The 24,667-nt window shown below is 41.5% G+C and overlaps 1 protein-coding gene across 3 annotated transcripts in view; it reads left to right on the top strand.

The window, feature by feature from the left end:
- The first annotated feature begins 1,400 nt into the window (after window positions 1–1,400).
- lcor (ligand dependent nuclear receptor corepressor) overlaps window positions 1,401–24,667 on the top strand; it is a 61,853-nt gene continuing 38,586 nt past the window's right edge. For 2 of the 3 annotated variants that reach the window (XR_003298785.1, XM_026359844.1), the window contains exon 1: window positions 1,401–1,571. Coding sequence is in view for 1 of the 3 variants with exons in the window: in XM_026359844.1 (XP_026215629.1) it covers window positions 1,475–1,571 (97 nt within the window). In the remaining 2 variants the exon portion in view is untranslated. The remainder of the gene's footprint in view (window positions 1,572–24,667) is intronic. The other variant, XM_026359845.1, reaches the window with a different exon arrangement.

Raw genomic sequence — 24,667 nt, 5'->3', positions numbered from 1 at the left:
TTTTAATATTATAATACTATATTTAATATTATTTTTATTCATCAAACTCTGAGCATCAAACAAATACAGCAGAAATAAAAAAAAAAATCTTTTTAAACGCTGTTGAGTGAATCTAATCAGAAGTCATTTCCTGAGAAACACAAGTGTCTTAACATTTGATTATATCTATATTATAATATCTATTGCTGCACTTTTAGTGTCCACTTTCTTAACCAAAGATGGAGACGATGGACCTGCATCTGTGGCTGCTTCTCAGAAACTCTGATCCTGTTTTAGATACAAGAACCAGTCAGTTAATCTGTTTGTTTACTCAATATTTTAATAGTGAGGGCCTGTTGGGGCTGTGGTAACCTAACTCCACTATTCTCCTTACTATAAATGTGCAATTAAAGGAATAATATTTACAGTGTGAGGCCAACATGACCCCACCGCTGCCATTATACAGTGTTTGTTTGGTTTTTAGAAGTACTCTATTAATTATGAATTGCTGAGCGTACATGGAAAGGAAGGTAGTCGTGATAAACACTGTGGTTTTCAGTCGCACACACCCCAACATATATGTTCCATTTTAAGGATTATAGATACCATTAAGGTGTTATTGTAGCTTAGGCATCATTCTTCAGTGACACTATATGTTAAGTTATTAAACGTGCTCCGTTTCTTTGCATGTGTTTCCTATCAGGCTGTGTGTATTGGATCTATGGATCGGCATTGCCACCTTAAATCATAAAGTATATGGTGTGTGTGTGTGTGTGTGTGTGTATTTCTATTAGCAGTAATAATTAACTTAATTGTATTGACCAATTTTTGCCCCTTTGGACCCTGGGGTCAAACAGTAGCTTTCACTAAAGGGAATCATGTGTTGTTTTTTGTTGCAATAAATGTAATTATGACCACTGAGTAACAAAGGGCATCATAATGGCTCAGCAGAGAAACCGTGGTAACCTTTTAATTGGTTACTGCTTGAATTTACTGTTTTCAGAAGCACTTCCAGGAACATCCTTTGGATTTTTGGAGACAGGAACTGGAGGCTCTGAATCGGCTCCAGCCTGTTTGATAATACTGTTTTTTACAGCGAGGCCACATGACCTCCATAATTAGGCTCCAGTTTCTCTGCATCTGTTAATTTAAACAATGCAGCGTCTTTAAGCGCATTTTATATTCCAGGCACACCCGCGGCCTTTGACACCCACCACAGCCGCCATGTGCTGTACCCTACACAGCGTTAAAACAGACAAACATCCCATTAAACGACCAATGACAGCGCAACCTCGCGCAGAGATGCTGGGAGGGATGGAGTGGAGGAGGGGAGCGCTTGGTGGGTGGGACAAACGAGCGCTATAGAAAGGGGGATGCTGCAGCCCCGTCCCCTTCATATCTCACTCCACCCAGCCCTAGAATAAAAACCACCGGTGACGTGCGCGCAGGGAAGCACCAGCAGTATGTGCGCGCCCACGGGAGGGGCCGATAGAAAATGGCGAGTCTGTGCAAAAGGCAGCAATGCACGATAGAGAGGCGCGGCTTTCGGCAGGAACTTGACTCTTGGAGGCACAAACTCATTCACTGTGTAGGTAAGCTCGCTTGGTATTGTGTGTGTGCGTGTGTGCGGCTTGGTCCGGGCGGCCGGTGGCTGCCGGTAACTCTGTGTTTGGGTTTGGTTTATTTAGTGTGAGAGCCGGAGCGGGGCTGTAATGTCCACAGGAAAACCTATAGAGTCTCCACGAAGCTGTCATTTTCTGTTACGCACGGCTGCTGCCTGGCGCTGCTCGCCTCCCACCGGACATACCCCAAAAAATCCAGCTTTAAGTTTTTGAGCAGACAGCAGCCATGTTGTCAGGTGTTCCACCTGCACACGTTGTGTTTGTCACCTGTTGAGTGTTGTTTCGTTACAGAAGTCGTGGGTTCGGAGCCGCCGGGTTGTTTTTTCCACCTTATTCTATAGCTGTTTATTTATTGTAAGCCGGACACATCACGTGTGCAGTTGGAGCTGCGCCTCAGCCAATCAGCTTCCCCCGTGATTGGCCTGACCGTGCCCGCGTGCGCGTCACCGACCTGAGTTTTTGGTGGAGGGGTGGGGGGGCAGTGCGCGCTCTCAGTGTCCAAACATGACGTCCCCCTCCTGCTCTCCTCCCCTCCCTGCGCTGCCCTGGAAATCGGCTTTTGGGAGCGCGCATTGCTGCATTGGGGGAAATAATTTGGTATTTTAGGGAGAAGCTGTGAACTGGGGGGTGAGGGGGGGCGACAGGGAGCGGATGTGTTGCGCTCGCTTGTGAACCGAGCTCGGTACTTGTTGAAACGCTGCCGGTGTGAACTCTGCAGTTTGGCACAGTTTGATTTAAGATGTTTGATTTAGAAAAATGTCTCTGACAGGACAGAGCGTCGCTGTCGGAGCAGCGGCCATGACGCGCGTCAGCCTTTGTGTGCGCGCTGGAGAGCTGATAAAGTCACTTCACATTCCCATTAGTTGATGTCTGCTTTTATTTGGGATTTTCTCATCTATACATCTCCCCCCCCCCCCCCCACCCCCCCCCCCCCCACACACACACACCACCCCCTCACCTCCCCCCTCCATTTCTAGTGTATTTCATTAGCTCAGTTTAATCCGGTTACATCGACCTGTCTCCATGGTATGGCAAGATTATCATCCACTCTTCCCCTCTGATCTCCTGAACTCTCGGGGTTTCCTCGGCTCTTTGCCCGACTCCTAATCTGGCTTTTACCGGCCGTAAAGCAGCAGCAGAGTCCGGGTGTTGCTCCTCTTGGTTTTTTGGATGCGTTTCTGTGCGCGTTGACCTGTCACCTACTTATGTTTCCCATCCGACCGCTGTCTAATAACCCACATGGGCTTCTAAGCCTGCTGATGAGGGATGTAGTGGTAAATTAAAAAGCAGATGGACAGTCTGTGTCCTCCAGGAATCATAGTAGATATTATATCAGTGTAAACAAAAAGCACCAATAGACTTTTTCATCATTCTTCCTTAATTTGTCTTTCCTGAGTTGGATTATTTGATTTGACGTCTTTGCCTCCATAACAGTGAGTTTTAATCAGTGTCCTCTAGCTCCACATATCACTGATGAGCCCGGTGCCTGCTCTGTAGCCTGCCCTACGTGCTCATTTACTGGGTCACTGGGTTTGAGTTGAAGGCAGCAGAGGATGATGTGGTTCCCTCCCTTAAAGTGTAACCCAGTTTGGAGAGTTGCAGTCATCTCTAATGAAAGAGAGCTGAAAGTAAACGTATAAAAACCACTTGAAGGATGTTGTTCTGATATCTCCGAGTCCCTATAGGAATACTATAATGATCCTAAAGTCAATAGAGATACCATAAGCATGATAAATGCACTGTAAGCTCACTATTGTGCACACTGAGTCCATGTAATTGTGTCACGATTTTACCACAGGGGATACAAACACCACAAACCACGATAATGAACTCACAGGTGGATGTTAGAGGCTGCAGCAGCAGTTAGCACCACTCACGCTGAAGCCTGATGTGTTTGTTTGTCTGAGGGTTAATCAGCTCTGAAACTGTGAGAAATGAGAACATCATACGTTTGTCGTCTGACCAGAGTGAGCGTGTCCCAGAGAAAAACACAGCATCCAGCAGCGTGGAGGTGCTGCAGCTGTTGCAGGTTCGCCGTTAACTTAACGACTTTGTGCCGTTACTCATCTGGTGTGAGTCATCTCTAGGACTGAAACGGAAAACATCACCAAGTCTGCAGCTAATGGTCGTTTCCCCAATTTGTCTCGTTAATGAATTGGCCAATAGAATTCCACAAAGGAGCCAAAAAATGTGCATTACACGTGCAGGATGATGTTTGACGAATGCATCAACTGCCCCAACACCCCAAAGAGATTCATGTAGTTTAATAATAACAGTTACTGGAACTCTGAAAAATAAGACGGCCTTTAATTAAATGTAAAACGTATTCCTATGCAGAAATGCCTGCAGGTGTGGAATGTAATTCAACACTGTGACCTGAGTTGTACCTTTTGTTCAGTGTCTTTGTTACCAAGGAGATGATTGTCGTTGTGTTTAGATATATTTTTCCTAACCAAAGGTGGACGTCTTGCAGTTTATTACAGTTCATAGTGATGTGCACCGATGCAGCTTGTTGACGTAGTCCCCCTCATCTTCTTGCCCTCTGCTGTACTGATAATAAAGTGGAGCCTATATACACCACAGAAAAGGTTAATGTTATTAATTGGTAGCAATTATAGCCCAACTGCTGATTTCTTTGACACGTATTCTGGTAAGAGAGTGCAACTAATTTGATTGTTGAAAGGTTGTGGCAGCGCTGCAGAGAGACAGACTGTGAGGGAGAGTGATAGAGAAGGGTGAGAGGCTGAGTGGCAGATTGCTTTTTTACTTCCAACACTTCAGCTGCTTCGAACACTGTAGTGCTGCCATTGGTTGAGTTGAGTTTTGAGTCTGCATCACTGTGCACTGGGTTTTCAGTGAGTAATGTTCTCAATACAGCGCTTTTCCACGGTCTTCTCCCCAGAAGACTGAAGACAGAATATCGTGCCCTGGTGACCAACACAGAATAATATGTATCGTACAGAGATGTTAGTGGATCACTGCCTGTGCTGTCAAACAGCTTTAATATCTGTATTTAATTCTCTGTATTATGAGAAAACTCTATTTGTTTATTTACTTTGAATATCGACAGAATTTTAGTGGCACCTACACAGAATTTTCTGATGTAGAGGTTTATAGAACTTCATATTACTATAACGATGCCTCTTTCCATAAGTGTGTCTTGAATAAAAACTGTATTTAGTTTTCTACATGTTTTGGCTTCTAAACTCTCCCACTCTGTATTTACGCTCTGCAGTCAGCCTAACCTTCAGCTACTTCACATAAATGTGACTTAAACTGACGTCAAGCTGAACTTTTAACTCCAGCAGTTTGTTGACCGGCTGCACAGCTGATCGAGAGAAAATCAAATGTAACATCAAATGTTTTATTTTGTCTGAAACATGAAAATATTCAGTTCATCACTGTGGAAAATGAAGGAACCTGTGCAGCAAACGATGACACAGTTTTATCTGCACGTTTCCAACTTGTTTCCTTCGTTTATTGCTGATTAACAAATGAGTTTGAATCGTGCTGATTTTGCAACTCGACAGCGTGTGCATGGGCTATAAAGTCAGCAAATGTCTTTTCCAATTGGTTAAACCACCACGTGTAAGATCATCCATTTTGGTTTGGAGTGTCATTAAGTGAGCACACTGCCTGATTTCTTTCTTTCTATCTCTCTATTCCCTTGATTATACTCAAAGTCAAATCCTCATCTTATCAAGTCAACAAAATCCCTCCATCCCTGCACCACGCCTTCCTCTCAGAGCGCTCGGCTTTTATTTCAGTAATGGGCAGATGGACGCCCCGAGAGAGCTGCCTGCTACTTTCTCATCTTGCTAATTCTTTTCATGGGCTTTTTGAAAAGGGAAAACAAAACATGACACATTTATGAGGAGCTGGTGAGCAGAGTGGCAGCGATCCACCCATTTGACCAGATCCGGTGCCAGTGCTGTAAATCTCCACGTACCCTCTTCATTACACATGCACGCACACACACCTTCTGCTCAGCAGTAGAGTGTGTGTGTGTGTGTGTGTGTTTGTGTGTGAGTGAAGCTATCCTGGGGGCTGATCCTTGCCAACCTGGAACCCTGTGGGAGGAGGGCTGCTCTCTTTGGGGTGCGGGGGGTTTGACTGCAGTCTGTGGAGAAGCAAAATACACCAGTGTCACTGGCGCGAATGTCGACAGAAGGTGTGTGTCTGTCTCTCTCTCTGTGTGTGTGTGTGTGTGTGTGTGTGTGTGTGTGAACTGTTCTTTTTCCAGAAAGTATCCACTGAGCCCTGTGCTCTTTTCCAGCTCCGTCCTTCCCCATGTTCAAACACACTAACACACATTTATCTAAAGTGCCAGAAGAATTCAACCCATTGTTGTTCTGGTTACGCGCCTGCTTCTTTTATCCTCCACGCCTGAATTTGTTTCTGAAGAGGAAACTATTTCATCTTGTTTTTGCAGCAGCTGTTGAGAAACTGAGAAATATTCCAGAACATAATATGTTTTTTATTCAGGCTGTTAACGGAGCCGAATGTGACAGCTTTAAAATAACAAACTATTTTAGAGTCTCAGGAGAGGAAGAAGACGACAGATTCCCTAAAAAAGCCTTTTGTGTCAGTTTGTTGTTCTTCTTTTTCATTTTTCAGACAAAGTCGCTTCTTTGTTGTAATTTCATTTAGTGTTTTCAGTGTCTTCTTTTTTAGTTTTTCATCCTCCGGGATTGTTCAGATCAATCTGAAAACAATAATAGGAGACGTTTGAAGATTATTTTTTTAGGGCTGCAGCATCTTCAAGTCTTAAACTGCACAAGAGGCTTGTTGTTAAATCAGCGAGAGAGGTTGGCTGTTCTTTGAGGAATTAGACAAAACTGCTCCAACTATCAGATTAACTCTATTTTGTTCTTTGGTTGTTTCCCCAGAACATGAATTTTACTTAATCTTCTTTTGCTTCGATTCATCTCGAGTTGGTTTCACATGGAGGTGAAGCTGTTAAGTTGCAGATCAAGAGAAAATTAATGTGCAGCTTTTTAAATAACCAGATAAAGTGGTTAAATAAGCATAAGAGCCAAAAGTTCGCCTGTTCAGATATCAGCGTGGCCTGGGTCGTTGTTTTAATTGGAGATTTCATCTTAGAAACTTGGAGCTCATTTTCTGATTGATCGATTAATGACCAACATAACCAGTAGATGAATCGATAGAATTAAAAAGCCCCATGTCCTGCACTGTCAGATGGTTCACCAAATCATTTAGGACGCCTTTAATCTATTTAGCTGGTTTGTTTATATTGTGGAAATCTGTTTGTTGTCATAAGAAACTAAATGATTTACCTTTGTCTAATGTTAAATCAGAACTGGAGCGATTAAACAGAAGTGCTGAGAGGCCAATATTCACTTGACAAATAAATAAAACCTTGATACAGCTGCTGTATATGGACTTTTATCAGCTCGCTGATATTGATAGGTTAATGTTGTATTTGCTTTCCACCAGGAAAAAAATTGTATCAAGGATTTACCTGCTGATTGCAGCAAAGAGGTATTTCAGTGGCTCACGGACATGCAGGTGTGCTTTTATCTGTCTGTTTGGTTAATGTCATACGTTTCCATAAGCACGTCTTCACAGTATTTGTTTGAGGCATCAGATTTCATACTTTAGTTGTCAGAAATTTGCAGTGGTCAGCTCTGAAGTGAAGTGTTTCCTTTATAGTTTTGGAAATTAAAATTCTAGTCGTGCAAATTCAGGTTCATTAAGACAGAGTTGTATTTATGCACATGAATGTGTGCAGCTCTTAAATCTAGAATCACCCAGATCTTTTACTAGCAACAGTGTTCCTCTCTGTCTTTTGTTCCCGTCGCTTCAGTCCTAACAATAACCTCCATTTCCTTAAACTAATCTTTGCACAGCGCCCTTGACTCAACCCAAAATGTATTGTAAGCATTCCTGTGTGTGTGTGTGTGTGTGTGTGTGTGTGTGTGTGTGTGTGTTTCTGTGGATACGTGAACCACCTGACCTCCTTGGTACAGTTCTTTGGACATTGTGAGTTCATTGTTTGTGTTTGGAGTGCACGCACCACTTAAACATATTCATATTCACTTCTGTAGTTTGTTGATCCTCTTCTTGATGAAATCCATTCTCTTGCCTTTTGCCCTGACGTTTACCACCACAGCTGAACGCCTAAAAAACTAATCACGGCCTCAAACAGCCATTTGAAGCCATGGCGACTGACCAAAATGTCTTCACAATGATGGTATTGAACTAAAATATGTCCACATGCCTACATAAAGACATTTGCACACACTCTAATGCACACACAAAGGCCTGGTGAGAGCTGTTAAGGCTTTAGAGCAGCAGGAATGTTTACTTGGACCCGCCTTTAATGGCTGCTTTTGTGCTGAAGGTCGCTGTTGGACTTAGATCATTGTAGGCGTTATAGACATTTTAGGAAAGCAAGGACAGTGTTTTAAAGAGCTGTGAACAGTTAAGACTTGGGGGGTCAGTCACGTGATGTTTAAGCTGAGAGAATGCCTGATTATTTTAATGAGGGACGCCTCGAATCGCTGCTTCTCCGCGCGAATTCAATATTCATGAAATTAAAGTAAAAGTGTGTCATTCAGACTGCCATTAACAATTAATTAAAACTAAGTAGCACCTCAGTATTCCTGAACAAGAGGGACCAGCTAATGAGATAATAATGAGGCTGAACACTCGGTTAAGCAGTGTTAAGCTGTCGTGGTGCACAGTTAAAGGTACAGTCCGCTGGCAACTCGCTGTTCTGAATCATTAAAGGAATAATCAGCAACTCTGTCATATGAATAAACGTCTGTCATCTTGGTTACTGGCTGATATAAAACTGCATATCAAGCTCCTCCACTGCAGAAAACAGGAATGTTAATAGATACAACAACACGACAGAACCGACCTCAGATGAATAGAAACTATGTAAAACTGAAACGTTCTGTCATTTGAAAAGAACTGAATTTGTTCATGTGGTTCAGTTGATGTCAAATAGGGTTAAAAGAAATAAAAAGGTTTGTTTTTTAAGCACTGAATCTGATCAAAGTGAACTTTACTGCTAAATGCTGCAATCGGCATCTGTGTGTTACACGTCACTGTCACTGTGCAGCGCGATGCACGTTCTGTCACTTCTAATATGATAAAGAGTTAGTTTTTTTTAACAATACACAGATAACAGCTTGACAATATTACTCCCTGTATTAAAAGCAGATTATGAAACATGCCAATAATGCTAATTCTATAGCCACTGTGCTATAAAGTGCTGAATTAATTTGTGAGCAGCGGTGGAGACGAGTCATGAAGTCAGTGACTCAGTAATGTGCACTACACTGAAATATTTGCGTCAAGTTTGCTAAAGACTTGCTCGTATGTTAAGATGGCGTGGACACGCTTCTGGAGATAAGACAATGGGGGTTGTGCACACAGAGGCACGTTCCACACAGGCACGCTTGAAAAGACGATGACCATCTCCTGAAGAAGGCCTCCTTTGTTTGTTGTGTTGGGCTTTTATACGACCAACAATGTGCAGTACAGATATATGATGCACAAAACAAGGGCACCGTTTGCTTTTCTAGTACATGTAGTGGAAGCTGTTTGTGCTGCATGTGCACAGAGACAGAAACTTACATCACTTTGACCCTCGGGACCACGTGAACAAGCATTTTACTGCTTAGCATTTACGTTTTTAACAATAAGAATAAAAACAGACTTAAAAATACAAACATGTGGTGACAGTGAGCCGACTGTGGTTTGTTATGATTGAGCCGTACTTTAAGTCGGGCACAGTGTGTTTAAGAGGGATTTGATATTTGTTTAAAGACTCTGTACCTACTGGGCATGGCAGCCTGCCAGGTCACTGCTGCCTACAGTATAGGTGCACCCTGGGAAATGTAGTTCCTCCAAGAGGGAAAACAGGTGATTTGAGACAATAAAGAGAGGTGAGGAGGGAGTGTGGGGTAAAGTATGTTGGTTTAATACAACAAACCCTGAGACGACACATGATGGATGAGGTTTGCTCAACAAATGACACGGAAACAATGGGCGATTATTTGCAATTCAAAGACTGAGTGGGACGTCGTTAAAATTTGGCCTTGGACATGAGTTTGCACATGTCCAAGGCCGGCAGGTAAACCTACTGTCGTCTCACACGCAGAAAAACAGTTTATAAAGACATTGTTATTTATTTAATACAGTTAAAAAGCTGTTCATTTAATCTCTTTTTATAAATGTAACAAAAAAGATTTTATAATTTCCAAACACACGCATTAATATAAGAACTTTACCAAAATAAGATACAGTTAGGCACAAATAAGCATTAAAGTTTGATTATCAACTCTGCAGAATCTTGTACTTTTAAATCATAATTCATAATATTATGTAACATGTTTAAAATTTAACAGATTTTGTGTATTGTGGTTAAGTGGTTATTTGTTTTTATCGTTATTTTTAACTGGAGTTGTTAATATGACGTAATCTCACTTCTCATTTAACAATAAAATATGTTGGGGCCGGATCTAGAGACTATTTTCATAATTGATGAGCCCATTTACTTACTTATTTGATTATATAGTTATTTGTATAATCTACCAAATATCCTGGAACATCACAAATATCCAAAGTCCAAAGTGAAGTTTCCAAATTTGAATTTGAAAATCATCAACATTAAGAAAACCAGCAAACATTTTGAATCTTTTCTTATAAAAACAACTTTAATGATGAATTGATCGTGCAAATAGTTGTTAATGAGAATGATGCATCCATAGTTGAGATTCAGTGAAATGAAGAATTAGGGAGATGATGACTGTGAATCACGGTGACCATGGGGACACCTGTAACGCCGAGGTCACCTGTTCGAGCCCGGTCACCTCCTGTGAAGTTGTGTTTGAGTGAGACTCAGAGCACCTTCCATGAAGTTTGCTGGGAGGAAAAGAGCATCGGCTAAATGTCTCGGTGTGTTTTGTTTAAAAATCAAAACAAATGTGACACGACTGGAAGAGGAAAGCAGGATCTGAGCCTGTATATTCACTTCACCTGCTTTACTTAGCTCTTATCACTGCAAACCTTTTGTTCCAGCGTGTGTTAGTCTTCCTCTGCCTGACAGCCTGTCAAGACGAACACACGGAGTAAATTCTAGAGAGAAAAGAGACTGAAGAGAAAGCACCAGTCTTCCCACTCAATGCCACTCTCTCACACTCGGATTCATTTCATTGTCTGCATAGTTCACTCTCTTTATTCTGTTCTCTCTGTGGTTAATTATATTTGCAGTTAAACTTAACCTAGCTGTGAGTGAGCAACGATGCAAAGCCCGCGTCCCCTCTGTGTCAGAACGAGCTGGTTTCCAGAGCCGTCTCCAACCACATTCAACAGCACAGCAACCGCAGAGGGAGTCTCGATGTCAGCATTGTTAAAAACACAGAGGTCTTTGTGTGCAGAGTAGAACAGAGGATCGTCCACTCTGTTTTTCTGTAGCTGCACGAGTGTTGGAGCTTCACTTGCTCTGCACGAGGACGACGGAGCTCCTCGTCAGGCTTCAACACACAAAAACAGTCAAAGCTGTTGGAGATCAAGATGTTAATTTTAATAATGACGTGATCTAAGATTAGCAATCGCTGACCCAACTGCAATGAAATGTAATGCAGGTGTTTGTGTCTGTGGAAACTTTTCTACAGTGTCAACACGATGACAAAAGGTCCAAAACATCTGCTGCGAACGTTTGTGATCTCCAGAGGATGAATCCTAAACTTGAGCCAAGATGAAAACAAATCATAAAGAACGTGGCGATTGGAGTAAAGTTTGCAGAGCATGCTCCGAAGTAGATGAACCATTTAGATTTAATTCAGCTCTGTCCTTAAGAGAAACTACGAGGTGTGATGTGGTGCAGGTGCAGCTCTAACAAGCAGCCGGCGAATGCTCCGAGTTTGTTTATCCTAATAACAGAGACAATGCATGGCTCAAAAAGCAGTCACATCAAATGAGTGTTAGAGTTTGAAGCTGACAGTTTGGAGACCCGGGGTCAGACATTAATGGAAGCTTGGGGCAAACAAAGAAAACAAAACATTTTTACATTCATAAAACAACAATGTCATTAAAAATAAATGGACAAAAATGCCCTGAAAGTTAAAAGAAGCCTTTTTGTCCTTCCACCTCGCTCATATTTTATTAGGTATGCTGACACACTTCAATGCAGCAGTTGTCCCTCATGGGCAACTGCAGGTGATTCATAGCCTTCTTGTGTGATTTAGGTAAAATTAATGTAACAGTTTTTAATTAGAAAAGCGACGCGTTCACAGCCTGAAGGAAAAGAAAATGACACTACGCCAAGTGAAGAACATACAAAAATAAGTTGACTGGTGTCAAAATAAGGTTAAAATGGAAGCAGCCATTCCAGCAGTGACATGGAGGTGGAAGCATCAGGGCCCTGATGGAGGACGGTGTTTGCTAATACACAAAACGAGCAAACCTGCTTCCAAAACTCGATCGAGTTGCTGCCCACATGGACGTTGTTTCCTGCTTAAAGCTGTAGAGGACGTCGACCTGTGTCAGTGCATCTGTCACGTTTTGCATTTTCAGAATGTGACAAACATGCAGTTGATGTTTCAGTACAGGTTTTTGGAAGTCATCCCTGAGAACTGAGTGTTGTTGGTCTCATAACTACATCAACCAATGCATTTGTTTATTATATTATTTGTCATTCCTCAAAGGCCAAAACAAACCCTGCAGCCAAATGAACTGTGGGTGACGTGAAGACATCTTTCTAGTGAATAATAAATTCAAATCAAAGGTCAAGTCAGATTATCAAGCTGCAACTTGTGAAAAGGAGAAAAATGCATCTAAAAATCAGAAGTTTGTGACCTGCTCTTCCTGCTATCATCTTATTTAGTTCTTGCCTCCATAAAACTAAAAGAACAAGTAGATGTCAAAGCTTTTCTCTCCCAGACTTGAGCCATTTCTTCAGCGCCGCCCACAGTCCACCTTAACTCCCACCTAACCAACCATTTCTGTTTCTTTGTCTACAAATCCTCACTCTGTCATTGTGCTTGTTGTGTTTTTTCCCTTCAGACTGCCTGCTGCTCCCATAGTTGCTCACATGTGTAGGTGTGTGCAGCCACATACATTAGTCGCATGTTTTTTCAGAGTTTGTGATGCATTTCCTACATGTTGGTGCTTGGATGTTTTATTGTCTGCTGCGAATACAAACAGTGCTGTAAAATCAGCTGGTAAATGAACTGGGTTTGGTGAAGACACAGAAAGCATTTGGCTGATGAGAAGCCTGAATTTCCTTCCCCACCATCTTTTGTGCTCTCAGGAGACTTCACCTAGAGGTAATGGGGAGACCACAGCGCACATAATGGCCCCCTGCCTCATTTTCAGGGATCGATTTGTGCATAAAATGAGAAGTGCAACCTTTGTAGAAAGCTGCTGTTTGCCTGCGTGTGTTGCCACTGTTCCTCCGTTAACTCAGTAGTGAACAGAGTGAACTGTGGTGTTGAAGATGCAGTAGAATGATTAGTATAATTACTGTAATGACCCAAGAATATTAGGCGGATCTACAGGCCTTTAGCCCGACCGGTAGGATCTGCAATATGTGCACAGTCTGCTTTCTTTTATGATGCACAACAGGTAGCAGCTGCTGTTCTTCTATTTGTTGTGATGCTACTTTCAACCTCATGTTGCTGGATTTGTCTCTAGCAGAGACTAATGGTTGTGTTGGGTGGATGTAAGAGTCTGTTAATGGCCTGGAAGTGGGAAATGTATTATTGTTGTGTTAGCGCTTGAGCCAGCACTGTCTGAAAAGCACTGATGCCCATAATATATGTTTAAAGCTGTTTATAAATACACAACATACAAACTGAGCAACATAAAGTAAACCCGTCTCCGTAAAATATGGTTTCTATACAACTCAACTGCAGTGACGGACACGTTACTGTGGGGACTGTGACTACATAACATCTAACATTATCTCGACAGGGGACAAAAAAAAAAATCCTGCAGTAACATTTAGTTTCTATTAAAGGTTTTTTTTATGGTTGTGACTGGAAAATCACAACCATAAAAAAAAAAAAAAAACAGTCACTTCACACGCCTTTGCCTAACCCTAACCACACACTGGACTCTGGACTCTACTGTACTCTCCCCATCCTCCTCAACCAGCTTCATTCATTCTAAAAATATGTTTAACCAAAATATAACATTTTGATTATTTTCTCTACAAAAACATTTTCAGTTAATTACATAGAAACACAGTTTCAGAGTGTTGAGAGCTACGTCGATGAATTCAGGTGGTCATTTAGCTGTGGGTTGATCACAGGGTGTCATATTTTAGTTTTACAGTTGTTCTCCTGTTCTTATTTATTGAACTATGACTATGTGTCACCTGAAATGGTTAAAAGCTAAACCATTAGATTGAATAACAGATTTTAAACACACTGGATTTCCACTAAACAAAGAAGTAATTTCATTATTGGTCAGTCAGACATTTTCTTGATTAAACTTTGAATAATGCCAGTTATCATTCACTAAATGCCAGAGAAAGTAATGGGTTTACTAAATAAATCTCATTTAGAAAGAAATAAACCAAACCTGCATATTTAGGAAGTTTGAACCAGGGTTTTAGTAGTTTAGCTTGAAAATGAAAATAGTTCCTGGTTTAATATGCAATTGATAAGTCAGGTGATTAATTGCACTGGCTGCAGCTGTGATTCAGATTTATATAGGTTATTATTGAACTGAACCCAGGTGCACGTACCCAGCGCTCCGGTCCTGATGCTCGGCACTGTATTAAATGTACGAGTCGGCCAGGAGCTGAACCTGGCAACCTTCGCTGATAATTTATGGTTACACAGTGCAGTGGGACAGTAAAAATTTAATTTAATGCACCTTTATGTTCACAGGAGTTTGCATCTGGCTTTTACCCAGCACTGAAGCCACACACACACACACACACACACACACACACACACACACACACACACACAATTAATGTACATGCAGTCTTGGAGGCAGCCAGGATAAGTGGAGCTGACAGGACCAGCTGTGCTGTGTGAGGTCGGCCTGGCTGGCAGAGCCGGGGCTTCGCAGCCTCCTCTGTGTGTGACCGTGTCACCCTCGGTTAGGTGTTGGTTCCACCATGCTGCCACACACACACACACACACACACACACTCCAATCAAACTGAAGGTCAAGCAACAAACGCCGTCACTCCCATCACCATCAGGAGAAATGTCACTTGTATTTTTATCTCCTCCCTCCTCTCCCTGCTGCATCCTTCCTTCCTTCCTCTCCTGTCTTTCATCCTCTCTTTCCTTAATCTCCTTTTCCTCTTTATTCACCCCCTTTTTTAACGTCCTCTTTTCTTTTCTTCCTTGATTTTTGGTCTTTCAGCCCTGTTGCTCTCTCTCCTCTCCTCTTGTAGACTTTCATCTTCCTCTTTGTTGTGTTTTTCCTCCTCCTCATCGCTTCTCTTCACCTCTTCACTTCTCTGCCCTGAGCTCTCTTCCCGCTCACTCCACATTTGTTCTGAATATTGTCATGCTTTTTATTTCATGTCTAGACAGATTTTTTTTTAAATCCTGTCTTCAGTATTTGGACATTTTATGATGATTATGTCGCCCAGTGTCAGAACAAATTCCACTATTTCGGAGGCAGCAATAAAGAAATCAATCAGTCGCTGTAGGTCTGCAGCTCGCTGAAGGATCTCTTGAATTTTTTTTTACTTCATTTCTGCTAAGAGGCACTTATATTCAGCAACTTTTTATTCTGTTAGATTTTCTAACACCCACCCTCAAATGTGTGTGTGTGTCAGACATACACTCATATAGGGAGTGTGTTGCAGTGGCAGCTGCAGACATTTTCGTCTCAGACTTAATTGATGCGTAGGCAGGTTGGTTTTTTTTTCTTCACATTTCCTCTCTGTTAGTGTTTCTTCGAATGTGTCAGTGTTGATTTTGATGATATACATACTTTTCTTCTACTAATATTATTACTTCTTACACTTTATAGTCTTTACTTTTTGCACTCTTTTTTAAAATTAATTAAAAGTGGAACTTTCTAATTTAGACCCTTCGCTGTGGCACTACAGGTGTGTCCTCTTTGCTTTCATTTTTCTTGATGAGTCTTGGTTGGACTGGACATAGCTTAGAAAACCACACATCTGTTTATTTAAAGTCGCACAGTTTACTCTGCTTGATGCATAGACCACAAACTCTTAAAACTCTTTCTAAAGCTCTGATTGTTCCCAGGAGCACAGTGGCCTCCATAATTGGGGAAAATGGAACTGTGAAGCTTCTTTATGTTGAAACTGAGCAACTGTGGTGTGACTTCAGGACAAGTGTGTGAATGTCCTCCTTCCAGCTTTATGTAAATCATCAATTCTTGATTGTAGATCCTCTGAAAGCTCTTTTTGGTGAGGCATGGCTCACATAAGCACGTTCTTCTAGTGCTGAGCAAACTCTAAATGTTTTTGTCAGTCAAAGCAGCTCCAGTCCACACCTCCAAACTCATTTTCTTAACTTATCCTAACACCTGACTCCAGTTAGCTTTAAGAGGTCATTATTAATAGTTGTTCTCAAAAACATGAAAGATCACCATCATATTTATTAATACTCTTGACTTGGATAAAGATCAGATCACATTTTAGATTGTGTAGATTGATGAGCAAAAATCCTGTTTTTCCATTTCAAAGTAGATTTACAGTGTGCAGAATGTGCAGAAGGTGAAGGGAGCTGAATACTTTTGGAAGCAGCTGTTATGCTGCTTCTGTCGTGTATTTACACAATATGACCCCAGTGGCCTATAACAGCTGCTTATGTGTAAAAAATAATAAACACATGCACATTGTGCAAACATGATTTTATTATTTATTTGAGTGCAACTGCACAGTAGAAACAAAAATATGTTCTCTGTGCACTCACTATTCTAATTGAGGGAGAAATTGTGATGCAAAGCTTTCTCAACACTTAACAAGCACTTGACTTGACTCTAATTTGTTGTTATTTTCTTTCCTCGGAAAGTGGCATGAAACACATTTCTCTCCAGTTAATTTACGTGACAGGATCATGCAACTGGGAGATTTCTGTTTCCAGTGCAACAGTTTTGACACAACAATGAGAGCACTGTGTCGCATACTGAGGAGCTGGAACCTGCTGTAATTAAGGGTCAAAGCAGGACAAATTCCTCTGGAATATAATCTAAGAGAGAAGCGGTAGTAAAAGTGGAGGAAGAGGAGATCCAACAGAGAAGCAGAGCAGGTGGAGCTGGATGTCTGGCCTGTCAGCACAGTCGCATTAAGAAACCACATTGGAAATGTGGAACATTTGGCTGGTTTGACTGTGTTGTATGGAGACGATTGTGTTTTTGTGTTGATTAGTAGTGAAAGTGTTTTATTAAATTAATTAAAAGTGCAACATACTCATAGGAAACAGTTGTAATAACTGAAAATAAATCATTAACTGCCATATACGACAGAAAATCAGCAGCTGTAACAAACATTATCATTTTTGCATTTACAAAACAGTTCTTAAAATTCTTTTGCTCGACTAATCGATTCATTGACGTGTTGCAGGCGTGGATATCTGTGCAAACGCGACTGCTCCCAGTCAGCAACAAGAGCTGTGGTAAAGTCAGAACTGATGCTGGATGCTCAGGCTCTGGCTCTCAGTGTACACAACTGTCTAATGCATCATCCTCTGCAGTATTAATATGTGTGTCAATACACTTTTGGACTTATAATGTACTTCAACGAGCAGCAGCTCAGCTCAGTTTAAAATATTCCAACTCACGTAGAAATTGTAGCTCGTGTGGAGCAAGTGGTTTCCTTACTTTAAAAGCTGCATGGAACACGTTTGTCTCTGAAAGAGAGCAATTATCACTGCAGGCTTTTGCAGTTTGCAGTTTATCTGCCAGTCTTGCAGTTTTACAGCCACAGAGAGAAAACACAGTGTTGCACACTGAGGAGCTGAAGCCCGCGCAAATCAGCGCATGAAATCAGAGCAAACTCATGTGACTCGTGGAAAAATAAGTTGACTTTAAAGCAGCTATATGGTCAAATCAGTGTCTGTGCAAACCTATAAGTAAATGTGTGTGTGTGTGTGTGTGTGTGTGTGTGTGTGTGCGCGCGTGTGTGTGTGTGTGTGTGTGTGTGCTGCTGGCTCTTGTTTGTCTGTTGTTTTTCTGTCTGGAGAAGTTTCACCACTTCAGAGTCTTAACAACTAAAACTAACTCCGAACTCTGGTGGAAAGATCAGCTGCTGAGACGATTAGAAATATAAAAGCTGGAGTCTGTGGAGTGTAATTAAAAAAGTAATTAAAATATATACATTTCTGCATCAAGTGCCAAATTAGAATTGAATAAATTCAGTTCAGCTTAATAACCTGGAACCCTTGAATTTACATTTTTACATTTACATCTGCTCCATTTCAGCTTCAGCTTCCATTTGTGGAGACTCACATGCATGATGCATGATAAAAATATGATCTGTTCCCTGCTGCATTCATTCCACAGCTAAGAACCATAGAAATAAGTGCATCCACACACGTTTGGCCCATATAGTCGCTCATCCCAGTTTGTTACCGTTTTCCTTTTGTTCTTTGCTATGTTGCAACTCCCACATAAATTATGATTCACATGGAGCGAGTGGTTTCAAAGTAAATGCAAAAACATTAGGCAGCTGTTTTGGATTTGGAGCGTGTGAATGAAAGGATTTTTTTTCCTGCTATGACTCTAATTTGTGTTAATTTGCTTCCTTTCTTTAAAAGCTGCATGAAACACATTTCTCTACGGTTAATTATCATCGCAGCCTTTTGCAATTTGGACATTTTATCTGCCAGTTGTGCAGGTTTAGCAGAATGAAAACACTGTGGAGATGAAGCCTGCACGTATCAGTGCACGAGATCAGAACCACACGATGAAACTCAAGAAAAAAAAAGAATCATGTAAAAAAGAAAATTGCGTTATTAGAGCGGTAAGCAGCCAGTTATATTTGTCACCATAACTTGTCTAACAGAACTGCAGAGATGTGATTATATACCACAGCCACAGAACACACTGGCTTCTGATTGGCTAGCAGGGTAAATCATATAGGAGGTTAAATCACACCTCAATCAGTGCCGGGGCCTATATAAAGCCGCAAGTAACCATAGCAACAATACTTTATGCTTTATGCTATATATTAATGGGTAAAATCTGAGCTGCAATAAAAAGAAATGTTTAACAAACTGCTACTTAAAAAAATACAAAGGAAAAACAATCTATTGTATCATGAAGCTCAGTTTCTGTATTTGTTTAATTTAGTGGGCAATAACCGATTTCATAAATGGATACGACGTACAGCATCGGATGATTAGTGCTGCAATTATATTCCCCGCAGTCACCTTGTTTATATTCTGTCACTGACTTGGTGATTTGAGAGACAGTGGGGAGGTCTGTCCTGATTATTCACCTTCATCAGTGAAGATGTGTGACTGGTATTTATGTTGCTTCAGTCACTGGTAGATCGGTGGGGAGAAGAAAACGGAGCGCGTCTTCCGTCTCCAGCCTCACGTTGTCTTCACCATCAGAAATCTGATGTAAGAGTGGGGGTGCAGCTCTGTGTGCACTAGTAGAAGCTGTTGAGTGGATGATTAATCTTACTGAATTGAGTTTCTTCAGTAACTTGATGGAATCTGATCAAGTCCTGTGAAGAACTTTGATGATTCCACTCAAACTAATTAAAAACATATACTGAACCGTGTTCACGTACAGTTCACATGAACTCAGGTGAACTTTCATGTTGTCTCACCGTGTGCACGTTTTGTTTGTGGTTAAAGACTCGTGAACGTTTTGTGAACTAAGGTGTGTCGCTGCATATCAGCGACCCTTTGGACTGTGAGGATGAATTGGGCATGAGGCTGCTGAGGGAACAGTTCAAGGATAGGTACGGCTATAAACTCAGTGAGAGCACCACTTCCTGTGTGTGTGTGTGTGTGTGTGTGTGTGTGTGTGTGTGCGCGCAGCAGTGTAGGTGGAGCTAACTAAGAACATTCCTCCATATTAGTGATGATAACATCTAATATTAATGTAGGGAGGCTCCTCTGCTGCTGTGTCAATATTGAACTGCTATATAGAGCTGCTCTCTCTCTCTCTCTCTCTCTCTCTCCCCCCCCCCCTCTCCCCTTCCCCCTCCCTCGCTCATGCTTCTCCTTCGTCCTCCCCCCATCTCACTCACACTATATCTTTCTCACACACACACACACTGGCAAACTAAGAGAGAACACCAGACCTTTGATTTGCAAAAAGGGAAATATTTATGACCAGTTGTTAGAGGCTCTCCTGGGTACTGTGAGTGTGTGTGAGTGTGTGTGTGTGTGTGTGGATGGATGACTAAAAGCAGCCATATGGTCATATCTGTGCATGTGTGTGTCTGTGCATACATAATCTAAAGTATATACGTGTGTGTGTGTGTGTGTGTGTGTGTGTGTGTTGGCAGTGCAGGTGCATGAGGAATTTTCCTCCTCTCTCAGTGGTTTTCAAGGAAATAAACCTTCTGCTCAGCTCTTTTTTATTTTTCTCTACATCTACTGGACACGTTTTTTCTGCTTCAGAACCTCGAATCGAGGAAATTAGAAAAATGTCCCGACTGTTTTAAGTTGGTACAACAAACCAGTCATTGAATCTGTGGTGAACTCACAGCTTCAGTGCTGGAAAAGACAAACACAATGGTTAAAACTCAAACCTAAGGGGATCTAAACTAAATATAAATAAATCCTAAAGCGATGATTTAGGTTTTTACAGCCTGATGTGTGTTTACGGCTCCATGATCCATCACAAATACACTGTTCAGACAGGTTTTAACCAAACCAGTTCAGCTTAATGGGCTCAAACACACAATTAATCAAACCATTTCTAGTCGCCAGTCAGAGCTCGGGCACACACACACACACACACACACACACACAGACACGTAAATGATTTGCAAATTTATGAAAACAGCATCCGTGTTTTTAAAAAACCAAATATTTTTTGAAAGAACTTCCTCAGTCTGGTTTTTGTCCTCGTTTGCCGACTGTTCATGCTGATTTACATCAACTTACACACTTTGAACAGACTTCTTGTTTAAACACTGGGGAACGATCTCATGAGCAGCACAACTTGTAATAAACGTGTAATAAAAATCGCACCAAACAGTTTAATCGTGTCGTATTTAAAGCTGCAGCAGCTCTGTGAAAGGTGTTTAAAGATATTTTGATTATTGTTCCTTCGTGCTGTCATGTGAAGACCAAAATAAGGAAATGAGCAGCTAATGGCTTTACAGCTTTAATTGTTCATCAGTTAATAAAACACATAGAAGCCGTCTCGCGAAAGCAGACTGATGGCAGACCAACTGTTTTCACATCATGTGACGTGCCATGAAACAATAATGCGATCTCGTGTCCCAGGTTTAGCCACTGCCAAAGACACACGTCAAACACACGAGCGGTTTTCAGCTCAGTCGGAGATCATTTCTTCCTGCAGCTGTTTTAGTAAAAACAATATTAAAGCCAGCGTGGACGGACAGCAAGAGGGTTTCATCTGGAAATAGCTCCTGTTCATTTACCTTTTCCAAATTTAACTGTCATTACACTAAGACACCACGGTGCTCCCATGATACATCATGAATTGAAGGTTTATCCACTAACATTAACACTTATTTTTGCTGTAAACAGCGTAAAACTCTCACAACAATACGACAAACTAAGCAGTTCAGTTGGGATTTGGCACCGAAACATCAGGGTTTGGTTCAGGCACTAAACAAACCTGGTAAGGCCTCGAAAAGGACGGCTTCCCTAACTTCATGATTTTCTGACCGCGTTTTTTAGTCTTTGCAAATTGATGATCTGATTTTCAGTGTTTTTTTGGAAGAAGCTGCATCAGGAAGTTCTAAACACCTCTCTGTTTTAAACAGAAGCTCAGTCCTTTAGCTCATAGTCCAGAAAATATCCTGCAAATGAAGTCGTCACGAGTTGGTTCCTGTGGATGACGTCTCTACAAAATGGTCCTTTAACATGTTTTTGTTGGAAGGTCCAGAGGAAATTTTCCTTAACAAGAACAATAAAGATCAGTGAACGGTGTGTCAGCAGATCAGGTGGAGGAAGCTGTGACGCTGACATGTGAAGAAAGAAGGAAAGTGACGACTGGTGCTGCAGCTCGGTGTTCAGTGGATATTTTTGTGGTTAAGAGACGTTTTCTAAAAACGTTAAGTAAAAAAATGAACTGTTTTCTGAAGCGAGTTTGAAGAAAGACGGATCAGTCGGGTCAGCTCAACAGACATCGGCTGTGTTTTCAGGGGAATTTCAGCTGGTAACATCCGTCCTTAGATCCTTCTGTCTGTGAATCACTGACTTTGTCTGTCAAACTATAAGCAGCACGGCTTCATGTGAACATCATATGATAACAACACTCACACACACACACACACAAGTACAAAAATATGTCTTTGTACCATCGGCTCTGGGCCCCTGACCTCGTTAACTCACCCACATTTCAACCAGTCGTCACATCTGGCTGATGTTGAGGCTAAAAGACGTTCAGTGGTGTGTGTGTGTGTGTGTGTGTGTGTGTGTGTGTGCAGGTAAATGTATTTAGATGAGCGAATGACTGTTAACTGCAGTTGCTTTGGATTTTCTTGCTCAACGTGAAAAGTTTCTGTCTGATTCTTTTTTGGACGCCTGAACGTAACGCCTGTTGTAAATGTAAATCCTAAACCGTAGTTTTCCTCTTCTTCCCTTTAGGATCTTGACAGGTTCTGATACTTTGTGATATCTTCTATTGAGGCAAATGACATTTACATGGAGAGAATTACGCAATTAACATTCTCCAAAGTTCAGCCCGACATATGGCATTTTGGCTTTACTTTAATTTACATTTTCATTCTGCAGGTTGGAGGTTTGGGAGTTTTTAGGCTGTTGGACTCTCAGATTTGCCAAAATTTGAGGGTGGGGGGGGGGGTCTGATGAATTTCCTGCCTCCTGCTTCTTTATTGCAGCATTTACACGTCGCTTTGCTTCCGCTCTTCTGTCCACTTGTCCTGTCTGCTCGTAGCGTCAGTGATGTAGAAATTACCGTCGTCTGCTTTTCTGCAGTGGGAAAATTCCGATGAAAGCTCGTGTTATTAAAATGCTTTTATTTTGTTCAGTGTTGTGATTTCTCCTCTCGGGGCAGACGGCGGGTCAGACTGGTGTAAGGAGTTTAGCTTCTAACCTCAGAGCTGCACAAACGTCAAGGTTGACACATATTTTCCTGAGCTTGTTGAGGTGCAGGTGCAACAGCTTGGTGTTATTCCCTCTTTGTGTTACCGTGCACATGCATGAGTGTGTGTTTGGCTTTTATAACGTGCACAATAATATGTTGGTGAACCTGAACCTTCACTGCTACATGTTGGACCAACAAACAACAACCGCAGTGCAAACGAAGCATCGATGATATGTGGGGTGAAAATAAGTGTTATATTTAGTATAAAGCTTCTAATGAGCTCATTAGATGATGATTCAAGAGAATTCTGTATTTTTCTGTTATAAATAAAGTCGCAGACTGGGATCCAGCTTTAATCTAAAACCGTATTCAAGATCCAAAACTAGAAATAAAACGATAACAAATACACAAATAAGGTAATAAATAAGATTTAAAGCTGTGTCTGTGCATAAACATACAGTAGAGATCTAATTCTGTTTGTTAGTGAACGTAGCCTGAGGTCTGTAATACCTGAGTAACAAACTAGTGTTTCATATGTAATCGCATCAAACTGCAGTCGAGGAGTCTGATCCGCTCAGTTGATTTCAAATGAAATTATCCAGTGAGACCTTACTGTGCCAAAAAAACATTAGCACGGATAAACACTCACTCACACATGAACTGACACCGGGAACGTTTCCGGTGCTCGTTTCTTTTCTGTGGGAGACACAGAGCTTTTCAAGGAACCGGCAACGGGAGCGGAACTCGGCTGCTCTCGCTGCCAAAACCTTTTAACTGCATCTGTGTTTATCGTCTTTTAGTTGGATTCAAATTAAACATTGCAAAGTTAATGTTGGCTCAGAATAGTTGTTCCGGATACCAAATCCTTCTTTAAGTTAAAGCGTAATATGTTTACCTGGATAATAAACAGTTTGCTGGCAGCTCGATGAGGTGAAGCAGACATTTTGAGAGGTCTGTGCTCCAGAAAGAGAAGTGCTGCGGCCCTTCATTATGTTGTATCATCTGTTGAGGCTCAGTTGGTGTCGATGAACCACAGGTCGGTGGTTCGATTGAAAAACACACGTGTGCAGGCAGCTTCAGTTTGAAGTTAAAATAAAATAAATAAAATGACTTTAAACTGTTTCCCACTGGGATTAATAACGCGTTTTGAATCTTGAATCTATTTGTGGTCGATGAAATGTTCATGTTGTAGTTGTTGGATGCAGTGAGAGTCGCTGTGAACGCTATTCTCTGTTTCCCCTTTGTCTAGTGTATCTTGCCTGTTTATGTTACCTATGATATTTATGCTAATGTTATGCTGCCAAGATCTCAGTCAGGGTTATTTTGAAAAACAGATGTTATTGTCAGTAAGACTTTGGTCACAGAAGGAAAAAACAGCAAGCTGCAGGCTATCTTCGTCTTCGTCTTCGTCTCCGTCCTCTGTAGCAGCCGGTGACGGTGATCCCGTGGTCTGAGATCGAGCTACAAAGTCCACAGACACAGACGACTGTTTGCATGAATCCTCCTCTGTGTATGTTGAGCGTTTTTTTTATTTTTTTATTTAACATCATAATGGCTTCTGTGGTTCATCCATCGAGGCACGTCGCTCGCTCGCACTCATTTAGTGCATATATACTGCACAACACACACACACACACACACACACACACACACACACACACACACACACACACACAGCAAAATGTAGTCAATCAGTCAGTCAGCATGAGGCCTCAGTAAAAGCCTCCACCGTGTGTTTATGGAGGGAGGGGGAGGAGACGGATGGAGCTTAACAGCGGGGCAGTTTCTCTCCCGTCTCACGGAGAATTGCTTCTCCATCAGATCCATTGTGTCTTATTAAAGAAAGAAGACGCCCTCTTCCTTTTCCAAATCTGATATAAGTT

This window comes from Anabas testudineus, chromosome 1 (genome assembly GCF_900324465.2).
Source record: "Anabas testudineus chromosome 1, fAnaTes1.2, whole genome shotgun sequence".
In the NCBI taxonomy this organism is placed as follows: domain Eukaryota; kingdom Metazoa; phylum Chordata; class Actinopteri; order Anabantiformes; family Anabantidae; genus Anabas; species Anabas testudineus.
The sequence above is the reverse complement of the archived record's forward strand: the minus strand, read 5'-3'. Positions and strand labels throughout refer to the sequence as shown.